The sequence below is a fragment of the Pristis pectinata genome, chromosome 6, assembly GCF_009764475.1.
Source record: "Pristis pectinata isolate sPriPec2 chromosome 6, sPriPec2.1.pri, whole genome shotgun sequence".
Taxonomy (NCBI): Eukaryota; Metazoa; Chordata; class Chondrichthyes; order Rhinopristiformes; family Pristidae; genus Pristis; species Pristis pectinata.
In genome coordinates, this window is record NC_067410.1 from 14,867,155 (window position 1) to 14,887,790 (window position 20,636).

Genomic DNA, 20,636 nt, shown 5'->3' on the forward strand with positions numbered 1-20,636 from the left:
CTAACTTGCATCAATTACTGTGCAGTTCTGGTTGCCCCTTATAGGAAGGATGTTGAGACTGTGGGGAAGGTGCAGAAGAGGTTCACTAGAATGCTGCCTAGATTAGAGGGTATGAGCTATAAGGAAAGGTTGGACAAACTTGGGTTGTTCTCCCTAGGGTGTCAGAGGCTGAGAGAAGACCTGATAAAGGTTTTTAAAATGAGAGGCATAGATTGGGGAAAAGATTTTGACTGTCTACCTCAAGTAGAAATGCCAAACACCAGAGGATATGCTTTTAAGGTTGGGGGGGGGGGGGGTGGTTGGAGTTTAAAGGCCATGTGAGGGGCAAGTTTCTTTATGCAGAGAGTGGTAGGTGCCTGGAATACATTACCAGGGGTAGTAGTGAAAGCAGGCTGTTTGGTGGAGTTTAAATGGATTTTAGATAGACACATGAATATGAAGGGAATGGATGGTTCACAGGAAGAGGACATTTGGGATAAATCGGCATCAAGATCGGCACAACATTGTGGGCCGAATGGCCTGTCCCGTGTTGTACTATTTTATGTTTTACTTGAATACAAATTATTTAAATGGTCATACTTGGACTGGCTGCTGATTCTGATCAACCAGGAACATAATCGGCAAAGTATGCAAATAGGAAGGTCAATGACAGGTGACATTTTATGCAGGAAGCCTTCCACTTCAGCACTCCTTCAGGGTTGAGGAAGTTGTGATTCCACACCAGTCCTGTGGATTCTGAGGTAGCTGAAGAGTCCGATGCAGGACCCACAGACTATGCCTTGGGTGGGGTATGTGGAGCTTAATGAAGTGGGTGGGTTGATGGGATGTTGTGTGCTCCTTCTACTACTTTCATATGACTTTCATGTGCTCCATACTCTTCATACACAAATCTGTAACTGTGTGGTACATCAAAATCATCATTCAATGATACACTAAAAATACTTTGAGATAAAGACTCATTTTTGCAAACTTAGAATACTAAACAGAGCAGCTTCACATTAACTTAATGAATGTACATATCCAAATATTTGCTGGTAAATCTCCGCAGAGCTTGGTTGCTGCATTACAGGAAGGATGTGGAACATTTGGATAGGGTGCAGAACAGGTTCAGCAGAATGTTGCCTGGATTAGAGAGTATTAACCATATGGAGAGGTTGGATAAACTTGTATTGTTTTCTCTGGAGCATCGGAAGCTGAGGGGAAACTTGACAGTATACAAAATTATGACAGGCATAGATAAAGGTAGATAGGGTCTTTTTCCAAGGGTCAAATACTGTAGGGCATACATTTAAGGTGAGAGGGAAAATTTAAAGGAGATTTGAGAGGCAATTTTTTTTTGTACACAGAGAGTACACTCCCGGGGAGGTGATGGAAGCTGTTACAATAGCAACATTTAAGAGGCATTTAGACAGACACATGAACAGATATGATATCTTTATTAGTCACGTGTACATCAACACACACAGTGAAATGCATCTTTTGCGTAGTGTTCTGGGGGCAGCCACAAGTGTTGCCACACTTCCAGCGCCAACATAGCATGCCCACAACTTCCCAACCTGTACATCTTGGAAACTGGAGCACCCAGAGGAAACCCACACAGACACAGGGAGAACATACAAACTCCTAACAGGCAGGGAATGGAGGGATACAAACCACGTGCAAGCAGGTGGTTTTAGTTTAAATTGGCATCATGGTCAGTATAGACATCGTGAGCTGAAGAGCTTGTTCCTGTGCTGTACTGTCCTATGTTCTAAAAGCTATCCCATTAAGATTAGCTGTCAATTCATATCACTGTAATGTGTGCTAATGCTTTCTTGTGACAAGGTGCATTTTCCCACTGTTCACCTGGGATAATCGGATTGGTTTATTCATTAATTAGTCATTAACTGCTGTGATTGCCTTTATCTTATCTGCTTTGTGCAGAACCAAAGAAAAGTGCATTTATCCCAAGATATACTTAGAGAGGCCATTTTGAGGACAATGTCTTTCTTAGAAGAATTCACTTTAGAAACTCAGCACAGACCAAAAATGGACAGAGGTCAGTGGAGTTTTGAAACAGTTGATTTATCAGAAAATTGCAAATGCTTATCCATGAGTTGACATTAAAGTGTAATAAATACGTCTGGTTTTCTACAGATCTGTGTAATGCCCCATTGATGGTTCCGAGCCTTCTAAAGTTCCACACAACTCTCGCTCAACAAAACTTTCAACTACAATACTGGATAGTTCTCCCTTGCTAGGAGAATATTGTAAAACTAATATTAATAGTGCAAGTGATGTTTAAGCAAACAGCTCACCATTCCTTCTGATTTCAAGGCAAATGGAACTACATCCAAAAGGCCTAACATTCCTACATCACATTGCTTCTGGAATCTTGAGTTTCACATGACAAAAGCTGTGGACAGTGTCTATGCTTCAACCAAATACACTCACACCATGTCGAAGTTCCTAGCACCAGTAAGTTAGGCAGCAATCTGTGGAAAGAGGAACAGAGTTAATATTTCAGGTCAAAAACTCTTCATCAGTTCGACCTGAAATATTAAATCTTTTCTCCTTCCACAGATGCTGCCTGACCTGCTGAGTATTTCTAGCATTTTCTGCTTCTATTTCAGATTTCCAGTACCTGCAGATCTTTGATGTTCATTTTCCATTCTCTATTTAGTTCCATCTCAACCATTGCTCTGGCAACCAAAAATGTACATTACTACGAAGGCAACCAATCACTTGGAGACCAGGAAGGGTTCACAGTGTGAGAATGGTGGAAAAGCCAGTCTATCCAGTGGTATACTTTGACTTACAGATTAACACTGAAACATTGCTGTGAGAATGGTCTGGATGCAATGCATATTTAATGGAAAACATGACTCAATTAGTGACTGGGCAACCTCAAAATGGGGCCAGAGCGTGGCGAATCATTGCAAGCTGCTCTCTGCAGATCTACTCATTACTTCTACTATAATCGTTACCTTAATGCACTGTGTAATGAATTGACCTGTACGATTGGTATGCAAGACAAGTTTTTCACTGTACCTTGGTACAAGCAATAATAAACTAATACCAATAATGAAAATGTAACTTTCGTTTTAGAGGCACCAATACATTAAATTTAAACTTGACTTACAAAAATGTTGCTATTTAAATAATAATTACTTTAAAGGCAGCAAGATGAATGACCTTGCACATTAAATTCAAACCACATTTTCAGTGCAAACAAAAAAACTTTACAAGTGCAAAGCAGAAACTTTTGATAACATTTCACTGCTGTTCTTATCACTAACAACGTTATTGATTAAAACACTGTCATAAACTTCTTCCAAAGGTGCAAGGCTCCAAAGTCCAAACCATGTCTATTTTAGTTACAAAAGAAATGTCCAAACTCCTCTAATATGTCACCCAGTTAATCTATTAGTCAGCCATACACTGCCTCAATTAGGCTTATTCTTTCCATATTCCCTGATCCACAACTTCCCACTTCCATTTATATTTTGTTTTATACAGATTACCTTCTAATATCCCTCGTGCTACACATCATTCCCATAAACAACCTGTGTTCAAGTTTTTAAACAGCTGACTATAAATGGTTACAAGACTGACTACCATACCAAAGGACACTCTAGCCCAGTCAAACACACACCATTGTAGTGTTGTTCCACCCTATTATTGCCATGACATAGAAAAGGATTGACAGGGATCTCCACAGACAACTTGTGTACTTGGGTGTTGCTTGTGAACACCCAATACCGAAGTACACTTGGATAGGAGCCTTACCGATAGAGAACTCCTTTTGAAAACATCAAAGGTAAGCTCTTAAATTAGTCATAAAGCAACATAGCACTGATACAGACCCTTTGGCCCAACAAGTCCATGCCGACCACAGTGCCCACACAGCTGGTCTCAATTTTCTGTGTTCGGCCCATATCCCTCTAATCCCTGCACCTATCGAAGTGCTTCTTAAATGATACTATTGTACCTTCCTCAACCACTTCCTCTGGCAGCTCATTCCAGAAAATCACCACTCTCTGCGTGAAAAAGTTGCCCCTCAGGTCCCTTTTAAATCTCCCCCCCCCCCCTCACCTTAAATCTATGTTCCCTAGTTTTGGACTCCCCTACCCTGGGGAAAAGACTGTTACCATCCACATTATCTATGCCTCTCATAATTTTTAACATTTCTATAAAGTGCCTCTCATTCTCCTATGTTCCAATGAATAAAAGTCTAGCCTGGCCAACCTCTCCCTCAGGCCCTCTAGTCCTGGCAACATCCTCGTAAATCTTTTCTGCACTCTTTCCAGTTTAACCACATCTTTCCTATAGCAGAGTGACCAAAACTGCACACAGTACTCCAATTGTAGCCTCACCAACGAATTATGCAACTGCAACATAATGTCCCAACTCCAAAACTCAATGCCCTGACTGGTGAAGGCCAGCATGCTAAACGCCCTTTTCACCACCATGTCTACCTGTGACACCACTTTCAACGAACTATGCACTTGTAGTCCTAGGTCCCTCTATTCCATTACACTCTGGTCCCTCTAGTGCCCTACCATTCATAGGATAAGTCCTACGCTGGTTTGACTTTCCAAAATGCATCACCTCTCACTTATCTGTATTGAAATCCATTTGCCACTCCTCAGCCCACTTCCCTAACTGATCAAGATCCCCATAATCTACAATAACATTCTTCACTATCAACAGCAACAACACCTAATTTCGTGTCATCCGCAAACTTACTGATCAAGCCTTGTGCATTCACATCCAAATCATATACTGTATATAAATAACGAACAACAAGGGTCCTGCAGTTCTGTGGCTTGTCCTTGCTACCTTTCTTAAACAACAGAACAACATTAGCCACCTTCCAGTCTTCAGGAACTTCACCAGTGGCTAACAATGAACCAAGCCATAAGGACCTCTGTATTTTCTTCTCTAGCCTCCCACAAAGTCCAAGGATGATCTCCTTCAGACCCTGGGGATTTATCCACATTAATGCACTAAGGTTGCAAATATCTCCTCCCTGGTAATATGAATTTCCTTCAAAACATCTCCACTAGTTTCTCCTATCTCGAGAAACCATGATTTTCTACTCAGTAAACACAGGAGAAATAATAGTTAAAAATCCCATCCATCTCCTGTGGCTTGAGACAAAGGTGTCCCTGCTGATCTATCCCTAGCCATCCTTTTACTCTTTATATATCTATAGAACCTCTTGGGATTTTCCTTAACCTTACCTGCCAGATCCATCTTATACCCTCACCTTGCCATCCTGATTTCCTTCTTAAGAGTATTCTTAATCTTTTTATAGTCATCAAGGGATTGACTTGTCTCCGACCTCCTAAACCCAATGTATACTTCCTTCTTTTTCTTGACCAGAGCCTCAATGTCCCTCGTCAGCCAAGGTTCCCTAAACTTGCCAGGTTTACCCTTCACCTTAACAGGAACATGCTGCTCCTGGACTCTTAAAAGCCTCCCACTTGCTATTTATTCATTCTTTTCCCTTCAAACAGACTCACCCAATTGGCCTCTGCTAGCTCCTGCCTAATTCCCCCAAAATTAGCCCTCTTCCAGTTTAGGACCCTAACCTGTGGGCCTGCCCTATCCTTTTCCATCACTATCTTAAAACTAATAAAACTATGGTTGCTAGAGCCAAACTGCTCCCTGACTGCCACTTCCATTACTTGCCCTACCTCATTCCCTAAGAGGAGGTCCAGTATTGGCACTCCATATATTGGCACTTCATCTGAGAACCAAGTTCAGTGTCTAAATATGCCATCATGGGGTAGAGGTGCAACTCCAGCAGAGTCAATTTTGCCTTAAATTGGGCAATGAGAATAGTAATATATCCCCTGCCAATATTATCAGGGACCCTATTTCTGCATAGAACATAGAACAGTTCAACACAGGAACAGGCCCTTCAGCCCATAATATCTGTGCTGACCATGATGGCAAATTAAACTAATCCTATCTGCCTGCACATGATCCATATCCTCCACTCCCTGCATGTTCATGTGCCTGTCTAAATACCTCTTAAGCTCCACTATTGTGTCTGCTTCCACTACTACCACTACCTCTGGCAGCGTGTTCTAGGACCTACCACACTGTGTAAAAAAAAACTTGTCCTGCACATCTCCTTTAAACTTTCCCACTCTCATCTTAAAGCTACTCCCTCTAGTATTTGACATTTCCACCCTGGGATAAAGACTCCGGCTACCTACCCTATCTAATTCGTTCATCATTTTATAAACTTCTATCAGATCTTCTCTCAGCCTCTGATGCTCTAGAAAAAACAATCCAAGTTTGTCCAACCTCTCCATATAGTTTGTACTCTCTAATCCAGGCAGCATCCTGGTGAACCTCTTCTGCACCCTCTCCAAAACCTCCACATCCTTCCTGTAATGGGGCAACCAGAACTGCACACAGTACTCCAAATGCAGCTGAACCAAAGTTTTATATACTGCAATATGACTTCCTGAGTCTTGAATTCAATGCCCCAACCACTGAAGGCAAATATACTAAACGCCTTCCATACCATCCTAGCTACTTGTGTTGCTGCCTTCAGGGAGCTATGGACTTGGCCCCAAGATCCCTCTGTACATCAATGCTCTAGAGGGTCCTGCCATTTACTGTATACTTTCCCCTTACATTCAACCTCCCAAGGTGCAACACCTCACACTTACCTGGATTAAACTCTATCTGCCATTTCTCTGCCCATATCTGCAACTGATGTATATCCTGCTGTGTCTTCTGATAACCTTCTTCACTATCCACAACTTCACCAACTTTGGAAGCATCCAAGAAGATGGAAGATGCACCAGGGGTAGGGGTGGGGAGGGGTGAGGGGCAGGTTTGGAGAGATAGGGATAGAAGTGCAAGGGAAATCTGAGGATTGTTGAAATTTGCTCAATCACTTATACTAATATTTCCTTTAGGGTTGAACATAGGTGACAATGGTTCAGCACCCAGGAGCCCTGAAGTGCTTTGGTACTGGGGGAGGTTTGCTAATAAGTCTTTGCACTATCTGCAAAATTCAACAGCGCCCAAGTATATTGGATAGCCGTAAGACATAGGAGCAGAATTAGGCCATTTGGCCCATCAAGTCTGCTCTGCCATTCGATCATGACTGATTTATTTTTCCCTCTCAACCCCATTCTCCTGCCTTCTCCCCGTAACCTTTGACACCCTTATTAATCAAGAACCTATCAACCTCCACTTTAAATATATCCAATGACTTGGCCTCCACAGCCGTCTGTGGCAATGAATTCCACAGATTCTCCACACTCTGGCTAAAGAAATTCCTCCACATCTCTGTTCTAAAGGGATGTCCTCCTATTCTGAGGCTGTACCCTCGGGTCCTAGACTCTCCCACTACTGGAAACATCCTCTCCACGTCCACTCTATCCAGGCCTTGCAATAGTTGGTAGGTTGCAATGAGATCCCCCCCTTATCTTTCTAAACTCCAGCAAGTACAGACCCTTGCACAGTCAGTTTCCTTTGCAGACTACACCAATGCAGAACACAGGGAGGAAACTCTCAGGTATATCTGGTGGTGAACTGGTGGCAGGGAGGGAGGTGGGACCAGATGAACATTGGGGAGAGAAAGGTGACATTGGAACTTGGGGTTTGAGAGTCAAGCCGGGCCCTCGGATGGAGGCCGGGAGTTTAAACGTAATCTCGGATCGGGGGGTCTGAGCCAGGATTGGAGTCCAAATCTAGAAGGGTGATTTGTGGCGTTGGAGAAGTTGGCTTTTCTACCATGGAGAATATGGAATCAGGATCAAAATCAGAGGATGGGCAGAGGTGGGGATTTCAGGGGCAGACTTGGAGGGTGGGTTTGTGGGGGTGGGGAATGAAAATGTTTGGAGGCAAGTTGAGCCAGTGTCAAGGGGCAAAGGATGGGCAGAAGGAGTTGGGGAACATTGACCTTGATGGAGGGATACTGGGGAGTGTTTAAGGAGGCAACTAAGCAAGTGAACATTCAGTGGTGTTCCCAGACCAGAGTAGGGACCTGGTCAGGGAGCAGTGATCTTAAACATGGTTATTCTTCAAGTGTGCGTTGACAGGGATATCCCAAAATGACATAACCCTTTCCTTGGGAAACAATGCACAGGAAAAGACATCATCCCATGGGCATCTGACCCAGAAATTGTATCACCTATGAAAGCACCATTTATCATTGGAAGTACTTGGTTGAATCTCTGGAGTGGTGTAATTCAACCCATAGGGTGGAGATGTAGAGTGGATAGAGTGGAGAGGACGCTTCCATTAGCAGGAGAGTCTAGGAACCGAGGGCACAGCCACAGAATAAAGGGATGTCCCTTTAGAACTGAGACGAGGAGGAATTTCTTCAATGAGAGGGTAGTGAATTTGTGGAATTCATTGCCATAGAGGGCTGCGGAAGCCAAGTCATTGGGTGTTTTTAAAGGTAGAGATTGATAGGTCGGGGGGTTGAGGGTTAAGTGGAGAAGGCAGCACAATGGGGTTGAGAAAAGAAAATCAGCCATTGATTAAATGGCAGAGTAGACTCGATGGGCTGAATGGCCTAATTCTGCTCCTATATCTTCTGGTCTAATGGTCTAACCCCCTATCCTCTAATCCTAAGTATCTTTGCAATTGCATTCCACTCTAGAAACAGATGAGAGTCACATACTTTGCCAAGTAAAAATTTCAAAGCCAAGTGACTCCCCTCCACCCCATGCCCCAGCAGACACAAATTTGTGAAGTAAATATATTTAAATGCAACATTTATAAACCTCACGTTGCATAAAATATTGCTATCCCAGTTTTATGTGGGTGATGACAGATGGGATTGTGATAAGAATGTCCTAAGTAATGCTTCTAACTGAAAAAATACAAATGGAGAAGTTTATGAAAATACTTAGATCTTGTCTGTGTATTTCATCTTTCAATATCTCTCAACACAATGTTATTTAAATTATATTTTCAAACACCTGTTAGGCCAACGATGAATGTCCCTCAGTTCACTGCAGTTGTATATTGAGAGGTCAACAATAAACTGTGGTCAGGAAATCTCATTTCTTTCTTTCAAAATCCTCAGTGTGGCTGTGCTAAATTCCATAACATGACAGCATTCTAACAGGATGCTGGTTTGATGCAATAGATTTGAGCATTTCATTTAAAGTGACGAGGGACTATTGCAAAACTTAGTTAACCCTATTTGGCCAAATAGAACATGTTTTGGTGAGCTGTAATAATGCTCTACAGTGTATTGTGTAAGGGCATTCCTGAACCTATTACTTCATAATTTCAAACAGGATTACAGGATATGCTGCAAATTAAAAGACTGATTACTCACATGTAATAGTCTTGTGTGTACATGTTGATTTTCTTATAGATTCATTTAGTTATACATCAAGGAAACAGATCCTTCAGCCCAACTGGTTCATGCTGACCAAAGCTGCCTATCTACACTACTCTCATTTGCCTGTGTTTGGCCCATATCCATCTGAACCTTACTTATCCATATCCATGCCCTAATGTTCTTTTAGCAGTGAACATCAAAAGGAGTATTCAAGTCCGGGGTGGTTAGGAAGAATCCATCAGTGGACAATGGTTAATTGGAGAGGTGAAGACAGGGTCACTGAATCAAGGTAAGGGTGGAAGAGAGAGGAGAGGGGAGGGAGAGAGGATACAGGCAGAGAGAGGAGAACAGGAGAGGGAGATTGGGAAAGAATGAGGGGAACAAGCACACAGGAAGGGATGGGGAGATGAGGAAGAGGGATTGGTAAAGGGAAAGAGAGGCATGGAAATGGAGCAGGAGAAAATATGTGACAAGGGAAATGGAAGGGAACAAGGACCATGTAATTGGGGAAATAGGAAGTCAGGGAGAAGGGGATATATCAGGGTGGGCCTCAACGAGTCTTGGCTTTTCTACTTAAATGGGTGGACTACTTTATTCACCAGTTTTTGTATTTCCACTATTGAGGAGTTAGGGTTGGCCTTGACTAAGGCTGGAATAGACACTTTCCGTATGGGTTGCCTGGCTAAACCTGACATAGGAGAGTTTGAACTGAGATGTTACAATGAAATAAAGAACAAAGGAAAGGCTATTCAACACATCGATGTTCCTGTTTTTAAACTGAACTTAGTAAAGTAATGCACTCTTCTCAATTTCTCAATCTTTCAAAGGAGATAAAACAACGAAGAACAAAAATGTAAGATCCCAAGTATTAGAACCTAACATCAGGCATTCCAAGACAAGCTGCATTCACATATATTTAAGTGAGCAATATTATACACAACCCACAATGTATTGTGTAACATGATTCAGCAAATCATGCTTTCATCAGTCACTCCCTCACAAGTCACTTTTATAAGCAGAATAATTAAATAAATTGGGAATTAAAAAGTAAGTCCCTCTAATGGTAATCATAATACCACCCCTCTGGTTCACTTCAGTGGAAGAAATTTACCATTCTTATGCAATCTAGCCTTCACGTGACTTCAGACCCAACATTGTAGTTGGCTCCGAACTACCTCTTCAGCTCTGGGGCAATTGAGGATGGATCCTACATGCCGAACAAATAAATAAGTAGAAAGAGTGACAAGTAATGGAACCCAGGGTCTGCAGACGACAATCCTTTCTCTGGATGCCAGCTGCTGGAATGCATCACAAACCTCAGAGTGATTCTCCTCCTTTTGAGCAGCAGACATAATATAAACTCCATTTGACTAAGGCGCAAACTCAAATCGTGTAAAAGTAAATCAACCTTTGTGCCTGTGGATTTTAACCCGTCACACGCTGTTTCTGGTGAAACAGATTCATCATCAATGCTTTAATGCATACAAAACCGGGTGTTTGAAAAACACAGATTGGAGTATTAGTGACCAGCCTCATTTTACTCCCTTCAGCCACCTTTCATCATGTGATTTAGTTAAGACATGTACGGGTGAGCTCAAATCATGTGTGCATTCTTCATAATTTTCTTATACTGATTTCAGTCAAAGGGAATTCACAGTCACTGCACTGGTGACTTTAGATTACTTGGCTTGCTTGGCCCTTCTGGTGTCTCAGGGCCTCCCCCACAAGGTTATGCATCATTGTGACTCAGAAAGCTGTGATTTGACTGACTTAATATACCCCTCAGTGCAACACTGGAGTAATACAGCCTTGTGGAATATTGTGGAGGTGCAACCATTTGGAAAAAGAGGTGAAGCAAGTCCCTCTTTAACAAAGGATAGCTCAGGATCTCTCCCACACATTCCTCAAACAACTCTATTAATAACATTGAACTCCTCACCGTTACATTTGACCTTCATACTTCAGTGAAATATTTGCATGTCAAGTGCCTTGGGACATGGTAAGGTAGAATGAAGTGCAAGTTTTTTTCATTGTGACTGAAATAGTGAGTAAAATTTTCTATTCCTGACTATGTTACATATAGAAAACAGTTGTATTGTTAATAAGGCAGCAACTTATCAAGGGGTTGAGCTGATATCTAGCAGCATATTCCAAAGGGTATTATTAAGGAGCTTGTCCATAATTAAGGATTCCTCATTATTTTGAATGTTTTAATGTTCTCCATGTTTGGCAAACAATGGACAGCATGACCCACCATCAAACTACCACACTTAACAAACATTGATAATGCACCTCATATTTTGACAGGCGATAATTTTTGAGTTACCCAACTGTAATGCATAATCAGACAAAAGCTAACTCGCAGAGAATGATATTCTTCTGATCTCCTTCGATGATGAGCAAAGACAAGAGTAACTGCAAGGCAAATATGCGAGACCATGTTGTGATAATGGAACCAGTGGGCTAGGGGAGGGAAGTGTAAAGAGAGAAGAGCGAGGGGCAAGAGGAGGGCAAGAGCAGTTATGGCAGGGGCAGGCTGGGAGCTTCATTCAATGAAGATGCTCTCCTTCCATTGACAAAGCCTCGAACTTGTTCTCACTGGGAGGAGAAGTTGCTTCCATTGTGCTTTACTTCTAATTTCCTCTCTAAAAGCACTGGAAGTGAGGTTTTCTGCCCTATCCCCAAGCTCACTTTCAACATCAGCAGGATTTTCTGTCCATTTCCCAATGTGTTTCCTATTATGACATTTCTGTGTAGGGATCAAAATTACCACCTTCTTAAACAAAAACTGCTCCACTACATAATAAATCTTGTATCATTGGATTGTAACATTACTCTCTACTGAATATTTAAAATGCATTGACCTTGAAATTTAGTATGTTTTTATTCAGCACTGTGTGATTGAAAATGCACATTCCCCAGAGCAAATGCAATAAATGACCATTTCTTGGCAGTTTTACATTATTCTGGAAATTTGACCAGTACGAGTTGCCCATGATTTCTAGACCACATGCATACTTTACAACGTTCCATTTGGGGAAATGAATCCTTGTAATCCCAAGAGTGCCAGTTGCTGGGCACCTCCTTGACAACCCTTCCTTCACTGCATAATGCTGGACTGGGACTCTGCTAAAGGCAAGGCCCTTTACTCGGCATTGGTTTATTATTGTTATATGTTCTGAGGTACAGTGAAAAACGTGTCTTGCATACCGTTTGTACAGATCAATTCATTACACAGTGCATTGAGGTAGTACAGGGTAAAAACAATAACAGAATACAGAGTAAAGTGTCACAGATACAGAGGAAGTGTAGTGCAGGTTGACAATAAGGTGCAAGGTTATAACAAGGTAGATTGTGAAGTCAAGATATTCTATCCATGATGACCCTCTGACTTTATGGAACTCCCATGTTACCAATCTCATCACAAAACCCTCAGGTCGACCTGGACCCCAATGCCCCAACTCTCCAGTCTCTGACACCCAAATTCCCTGTTATGCACATACAATTGAGGAGTAAACCACTTAGCCCCTCGAGTCTACTCCACCATTCAATAAAATCAGTACCCATCTGATTTTAACCTCAGCTCTGCTTTCTCACCTAATCCAGTACTTTGCACCCCTTACTACTGAAGAATCTACCTACCTCCACCTTCAAAATATTCAAAGACTCTGCTTCCACTGTCCTTTGAGGAAGAAAGTCCTGAACATGATCATCTGACAGAAAACAAAATGCCTTATCTGTCTTGACAACTCTTCTTTTAAAGCAGTGACCCAGAGGCCTGATCTCTTCTTGCAACAACATTCCTTCCATCCCCTCCCCACCCACACTCCCCAAACAATGCAGATCTTAGCCAACCAAAGCCCCCTCCTTCAATCCTCCAATGGATGATCCCCTCAGCCTCTGATGACACCCCTATCCCCGCCCACGCCCACCCCCACCCCCCCCCAGACTTGACAGACATCCCAGTGTATGTTCCTTATCATATTCTGCTGCATGAGAAGGAAATTGCGTAATGCTGATTCAATAGTGCCTTAAGTTTGTAGTAACACAACATTTCTTATTGGCTTTAACGTCTAAGCTATTGCATCATTGAAGTTTAACATTCTAATGTACCTTACGATGGAGAGATTGTAAATAGTGTACTGTCTCCATGAGAATATAGACTGACACGCCCTACAAGTCATAATTCCTCAAAAATACCTCCAAGGCAATCACAACGAGGCAAGTATTCCATTGACAAAATATGGAGCAATCCACAACTATTTCCACTGAATGGGGAGGCAGGAAGCAAGGAACCAATGCAGATCTGATTCTCAACCTCATTTCACCAGTCATGTTACTTCCAACTGTTCTATAAAATATCCATTAAAAGTTCTTAAAATAAGTGTACCACAAACATTATTTTAAAATGAATTAATTTTATCTAATATGGGTTAGAATTTCCAGCATAAGTCTGCTTTATTTTCTCAAGCAATGATTCCCTGCAGATAGGAGCCAGGTAGGCGGTGGTTTGGGTGCTGGTGAGATTAGCTTCATTCCCTCAGCATTCAACAGTGAGAGATAAGAGTTAGATGGCATCTGCAGCACTGAAACATGTCATTTGACTTGACAGACCTCTTCCTGCTCCCTGTAATTTCCTGTGGACCCTGGGCAGCACATGTCACATTCATTGATATATTGATTACATTCATTGACCCAGACCAGCTCCTAGAGATGAGACCCCTGTCCTAGAACAGCATGATTATTGCCAGTGTAAAACAAATAATTCAGTATACAATTCAAGGTCCCTGTCTCCCTACTGATCTCTGGTTCAAACACTCAGTATCATCTACAGCTCAGCTGATAGACAATCACAATGTTCTGACTCCATTCTAACAAGTTCACGTGTGCCATCCAATGACAAAGAGCTGTGCTGATGGAGTTCTCACCTCTTGGATGAGACCAAGACACGGTCTATTCTCTCAGACGGACTTGAAAGATCCTATGGAACTAAGGACATAAGAAATAGGAGCAGGAGTAGGCCATCTGGCCCATCGAGACTGATCTGGCCATGGACTCAGATCTACTGACCTGCCTTTTCCCCATAACCCTTAATTCCTCTACTATGGAAAAAATCTATCTAACTGTGTCTTCAATATATTTAATGAGGTAGCCTCTACTGCTTCCCTGGACAGAGAATTCCAGAAATTCACTACCCTGGGAAAAGCAGTTTCTCTTCATCTCCATCCTAAATCTATTCCCCCGAAATTTGAGACTATGCCCCCTAGTTCTAGTTTCAAGATTCTCTACTAGTCTCAATTATTTTGAAGAGAAGCAGGGGTGTTATCCTCAGTGTCCTGACCAACATTTACACTTTGCCCACATTACTGAAAAATATTATCCAGTGGTCAGCGCATTGCAGTCTGTAAGAATTGACAACAGTGTTTCCTGCATTACAAGTGACTACACTTCAGAAAAAAAACATTTCAATGGTTGAACAGTGCCTTGGGACATGCTGAAACGGCCATTGCTACATTAAGGAAAGATACCACCTCTCCAATGTCTGGTTTCCCTGCCTAAGGAGAGACATCATTTTGTTAGAGGGAACGTGATAAAGGTTCACCAGATTAATTACTGGGATGACTGGTTTGTTGTATATGGAAACATTAAGCAGACTGAGTCTACGCTGTCCTGGAAATTCTCGACAGAGTAGATGCAAAGTTGATACTTCCACTGGCTGGAGTGTCTCAAATTAAGGTACTGGCCATTCAGGACAGAGATAAGAGGACATTTCTTCATTCACAGGGAAATTCTCTGTCCAAGAGGGCTGTAGAGATCTACTCATTGAGTATATTCATGGCAGCGATCAGTGGGTTTTATGAATATTAAGGGGATGAGGAGAGACGCACAGAGTTAACGTTTCAGGTCACACACCTTTAATCAGAATTCTGATGTTACTTCTATTTCTGTGCCCACGAGTGCCGCCTGACCTGATGAGCGCTGGGATTCCAGATGCCCAAAATCTGTGGGGTTTTGTTTTGGTTTTCAAGCCAGTGGGGTCCGCGTAGCAAACCAGCACCGAGGTAAAAGACCAACCCTGATTCTCCGGCATGCCTGAGAGGGCTGAATAACTGGCCAACACTTCTAATGCTCTTATGCCACGGACAAACAGTTCTTCCGCGGGGTGGAGATAATGAAAGAGAAAAATAAAAAACGCTGTTAAGTTATGGATGTGAGTGGAGCGATTGGGGGAGTAAAGGAAAAGGGGAGAGACAAGTGGAAAGATAAGAAAGTAACAGAAGTCCACATGAAAGTTTCAAGAAAGGTACAAAAGTCCAAATAAAAGTTTCAAGTAACAAAAGTCCATTAAAGAGTCTCACCCCTTGGGGACAGGTGACTTCATACAAAGGTCCTTGGAATTTCTCCAGACTGTGGACGCCACAGAACCAGAGGACGAAGCAGAAGCAGAAGTAGAGGCAGAGGCAGAGCCTCATCATTGGCGCTGCGAAGGGGGTGCCTCTCGGTCCGATCACTTTGCCCAGGTTCCGCCAGTGCACAGTCCCATCCCACTACGTGACTGTTTCCATCACACTCAGATCCACGAGGACTAAGACCACACAGACGCGCTAAGGGCCGTCAAGAAAGCCCAGCATCAGACAGAAGTGGAGGCGTTTCTCTTTCTGCTCTGCCTGTCTCCCGGTCTGGGACTGAGACTGTTCGAGCAGGTGCCAGTGCTTCCGCCTGGAGAGCAGCCCGACTCCGCTGGGTCCTACCGCCCGAATGGGATCAAGTCGTCAACTAGCTCCAAACGAGGGTCAAAAGGACAGATTCAGAGTGCAGATTATATTCCCCTTGTTTGTCAGCCGCTCCGTGTAGAAAAAGCGTGCCCCCCCCCCCCAAAAGCCAACGTTTAACAGCGTCTTTCACGTTCACAGTGGATCCCAAAATATCTGCCAATGACGAGTTATTTTTGGAATGCAGTTACTCAGTTGGACTGAAACGTTTAATAAAAGCAAGGCTGTCGCTTCTTTGCAGTTGTGATTTTACGCAATCTGTGGTTAGGATCTGGAATGCGTTGTGTGACTGCTTGGGGAGTGAGATCCGGTGCTGGCTGGCAGGGAGGCGAGGAAAGAGTGTGGGCGTGGGATGAACTGGATTGCTCTTCCGATACAAATCCAAACTGTTTCGGACTAAAAGGCCTCCTTTGTTGCACCATGACTGTGGAAAAGTAGTCGGTTTGCTAACCAGCAACTTGCCAACACAGTGCAGTTCCAGCGAAGATCATAAAACATAGGAGCAGAATTAGACCATTCAGCCCATCGAGTCCACTCCACCCTTCAATCATGGCTGATTTATTTTTCCTTCTCAATCCCATTCTCTTGCCTTCTCCCTGTAACCTTTGACACCCTTAATCAAGAACCTATCAACTTCTGTGTTAAATAGGATGTTTCCAGCAGTGGGAGAGTGAAGAATTCCAACAGATTTGTCAGGCAAGATTTCCCCTTAAGGAAACCATGCTGACTTTGGCCTATTTTATCATGTGCTTCCAAGTACCCTGAAACCTCATCCTTAATAACGGACTCTAACATCTTACCAACCACTGAAGTCAGGCTGACTGGCCTATAATTTCCTGTCTTTTGCCTCCCTCCCTTCTTAAAGAGTGGAGTGACATTTGCAATCTTCCAGTCCTCCAGAACCATTCCTGAATCTAGTGATTCTTGCAAGATCACTAGTAATTCTTCCACAATCTCTTCAGCTACCTCTTTCAGAATGCTAGGGTGTAGTCCATCTGGTCCAGTTGACTTATCTACCTTCAGACCTTTCAGCTTCCCAAGCACCTTCTCCTTAGTTGTTGCGACTACACTCATTTCTGCCCCCTGACTCGCTCGAATTTCCTGCATGTTGCTGGTGTCTTCCACAGTGAAAACTGATGCAAAATACTTATTCATTTAGAGAAAAACAGCCATGGAAACAGGCCATTCAGCCCTACTGGTCCATGCCAACCAATATGCCCATCCAAGCACCTTTGGCCCACATCCTTCTAAATCTTTCCTATCCATGTATCTGTCCAACTGTCTTTTAAAAATTGTTATTGTATCTGCCTCAACCACTTCTGGCAGCTTGTTCCACATTCAGACCACTTGTTGTTGCCCCTCAAGTTTCTATTAAACCTTTCCCCTCGCACCTTAAACCTATACCCTCTAGTTCTCGATTCCCCAACCCTGAGAAAAAGACTGAATGCATTCACCCTGTCAGCTGGCTAACAGGAAACAAAGAGCAGGCATACATGGCAACCATGAATCAGTGCTGACTGGCTGCCATGGGGAGTGTGCCTTTAAGTTCTGTTGCCCTTCTCTGATTGTTACTCAGCAAAGTGTGTGCAGCTGTGATAAATTAGTTGTGCTCCCATTGGAACCTGGGCAGGTCATGATTTAATGTGGCTCTTTGAGTGATAACACTGCTAACGCTGTTACATACTTGAGGTCAATTTTGCAATCATTTTGGGGGATTCAATTTGATGCTGACAGTGCATGCAATGATACCTTCGGTGGAACACTGAGTTATCTCGTTTCTGTCCTGGCTGTGGTACATATTGCTGCACTGGGCCTCGGTAGTAATGAATTAAGGTGAGCAAAATCAGCAAGATTCCCACTCCTGATCTCCATTCAGTTAAACCTTGTTGAAAACACATGTGGAAATAGATAGGACATTATTTAACTCTGGGGGCAGCACAGTGGCGCAGGAGGTAGGGCTGCCTCACAACTCCAGAGACCCTGGGTTCAATTCTGACCTCGGGTGCCTGTCTGTGTGGAGTTTTCTTCCTGCAACTGCATGGGTTTCCCTCCGATTTCCTCCCACATCCCAAAGACATGCAGGTTGGCAGGATGACCACCCATAGATCGGCCACTGTAAATTGCCCCAGTGTGTAGGTGTGAGATAGAATTTGGAGAGAGTTGATGGGAAAGTGGGGAGAATAAAATGGGATTAGTGTAGGATTAGTGCAGGTGGTGCTAAATGGGTGGCATGCACTGAAGGACCTGTTTCCATGCCGTACAAATCTATAGCTTGGATCTGATTCACTTCTGAAGATGAATATGTGCATTGGCTAATACGCTAGTGAGGTGGCAGAAGATGGTTGATGCCTTTGAAATTGCTGCCAAAATGACATTGATACCTTCAGGAAACAAAAGGAAGCAACAAGACTCAGAGACACAATGGCATGAAAAGAAATTAAATAGTTAAGTGTAAGAATGGAATGATAGTGCTGATATTTTTGTTTCTGCTGACAGTAAAGGTCTTGGGTCAAGTGATTGGCAGTTCTTTTTCTCCTCATTACCACCTCTCCAGCGTCATTTTCCAGCAGTCCGATGTCCACACTTGCCTCTCTTTTACACTTTGTATATCTGAAAAAACTTTTGGTATCCTCTTTTATATTTTTGGCTAGCTGACCTTCATATTTCATTTTTACTCCCCTTATTTCTTTTTTAGTTGCTTTCTGTTGGTTTTTAAAAGCTTCACAATCCTCTAGTTTCCCACTAATTTTTGCAATATTGCTTTTATGTTGTCTTTGACTTCCCTTGTCAGCCACGGTTGCCTCATCCTCCCTTTAGATTGCTTCTTCTTGTTTGCAATGAACTGATCTTGCATCTTCTGAATTACTCCCAGAAACTCCTGCCATTGCAGCTCTACCGTCATCCCTGCTAGGGTCCCCTTCCAATCAACTTTGGCCAGCTCCTCTCTCATGTCTCTGTGGTTAATGAAGGTGGGTGGATGGTTGAGAGGTCAGTTAAGTGCATTTGGATGGCCTTGCTTTAAGATGGATGTTGATCATATCATCAGGAAAGTACCATGATCTTTTCCTCGTGGTATCATGGTATCTTCTCTCGCCAGCTGTAAGTGCAGCCAATATCAAAAGATACCAGTTCTATGGAAGGGCCGATGACCTGAAATGATAGTATCTCTTTCCACAGGCTTAGTTCTTCCAGCATGTCTCATGTTGTTTCAGATTCCAGCATCTGCAGTTTTATTTATTTTCTGAAGATAAAAGGTGTGCCAATTCACTTCACCCTCATTGCTGTACTGAAGGAGCAGTCTTGCTTTTCATAGAATCATAGCATTGTAATGGGACTGAAGGAGGCCACTCACTCATCAAGTCAGTGATGGAAACGTGCATTGAAAAACAAAAGATAAGATTTTTAAGATATCTTTATTAGTCTCATGTACATCGAAACACACAGTGAAATGCGTCTTTTGCGTAGAATGTTCTGGGGGCAGCCCACAATTGTCGCCACACTTCTGGTGCCAACATAGCACGCCCACAACTTCCTAACCCATACGTCTTTGGAACGTTTGAGGAAACCGGAGCACCCAGAGGAAACCCATGCAGACATGGGGAGAACGTACAAACTCCTTACAGACAGTGGCCAGAATTGAACCCGGGTCGCTGGCACTGTAATAGCATTACGCTAACCACTACCCTTGCAGATACTGGAAATCTGAAGTAAAATGGAGAATGTTGGAGAGTTTCAGCAAGTCAGAAAGCACAGTGGAGAGGGAAACAGAGTTATTAGACCAAAGTTAGAAATTTAACGTGTTTTGAATTGCAGAGAAAAGGGAGGGGTGAAGAGAACAGACGGAATCTCTGTGACAGGGTGAAGATGAAGGGAGAATGATTTACACCAGTGGTGATGAACCAGCTGAGAGAGTGTGGTGAACGCTTTCCTGGAAGTGTCGTAATTGTATGGAGATGAATGTGAACAGAGCAGGAAAAAAAACGATGGAATTGTGAGATATCATATGTTGCAGATGCCGGAAACCTGAAATAAAACAGGGAATGCAGGAAATACTCAGTAAATTGGCTTGCACACAACCTGTCATGTCAACTCATTTTTCTCTCTGCACAAATGCTGCCCGGCTTGCTGAGCATTTCCAGCAAACTTGGTTTCTATTTCTGGAAACATATAGGCTGCCTAACTATTTAAGAAAGGAGGGAGAGAGAACAGGGAACAACCAATCTGTTAGCCACATGTCAGAAGTAGCTAAAATACTGGAATCTATCATGAAGGATGTACTAACAGAACACTTAGGAAAGAATAACATTTATGAAAGGAAAGTCCTGTTTGATTAAATTAATGGAGTTCTTTGAGGACTTGACTAGCAGAAGAATAACTGAGGGGACTCCAGTGGATGTGGTGTATTTAGACTTTAAGAAGGCTTTGGTCAGTCCTTACAAGGGAGGTTAATCAACCTGGTTGGAGCACTTGGAATTAGGAGTAATATACTGACATGGATTGAGAATTGGTTAACAAATAGAAGACAAAGAGTGTGATTAAATGAATCTTTC

The 20,636-nt window shown here is 42.8% G+C and overlaps 1 protein-coding gene across 1 annotated transcript in view; it reads right to left on the bottom strand.

The window, feature by feature from the left end:
• LOC127571315 (interleukin-17 receptor C-like) overlaps positions 1–16,272 on the bottom strand; it is a 43,002-nt gene extending 26,730 nt beyond the window's left edge. Inside the window, exon 1 of the mRNA XM_052017588.1 lies at positions 15,673–16,272. Within this exon, the coding sequence (XP_051873548.1) occupies positions 15,673–15,789 (117 nt within the window). The 5' untranslated portion in view covers positions 15,790–16,272. The remainder of the gene's footprint in view (positions 1–15,672) is intronic.
• Positions 16,273–20,636: the final 4,364 nt, after the last annotated feature.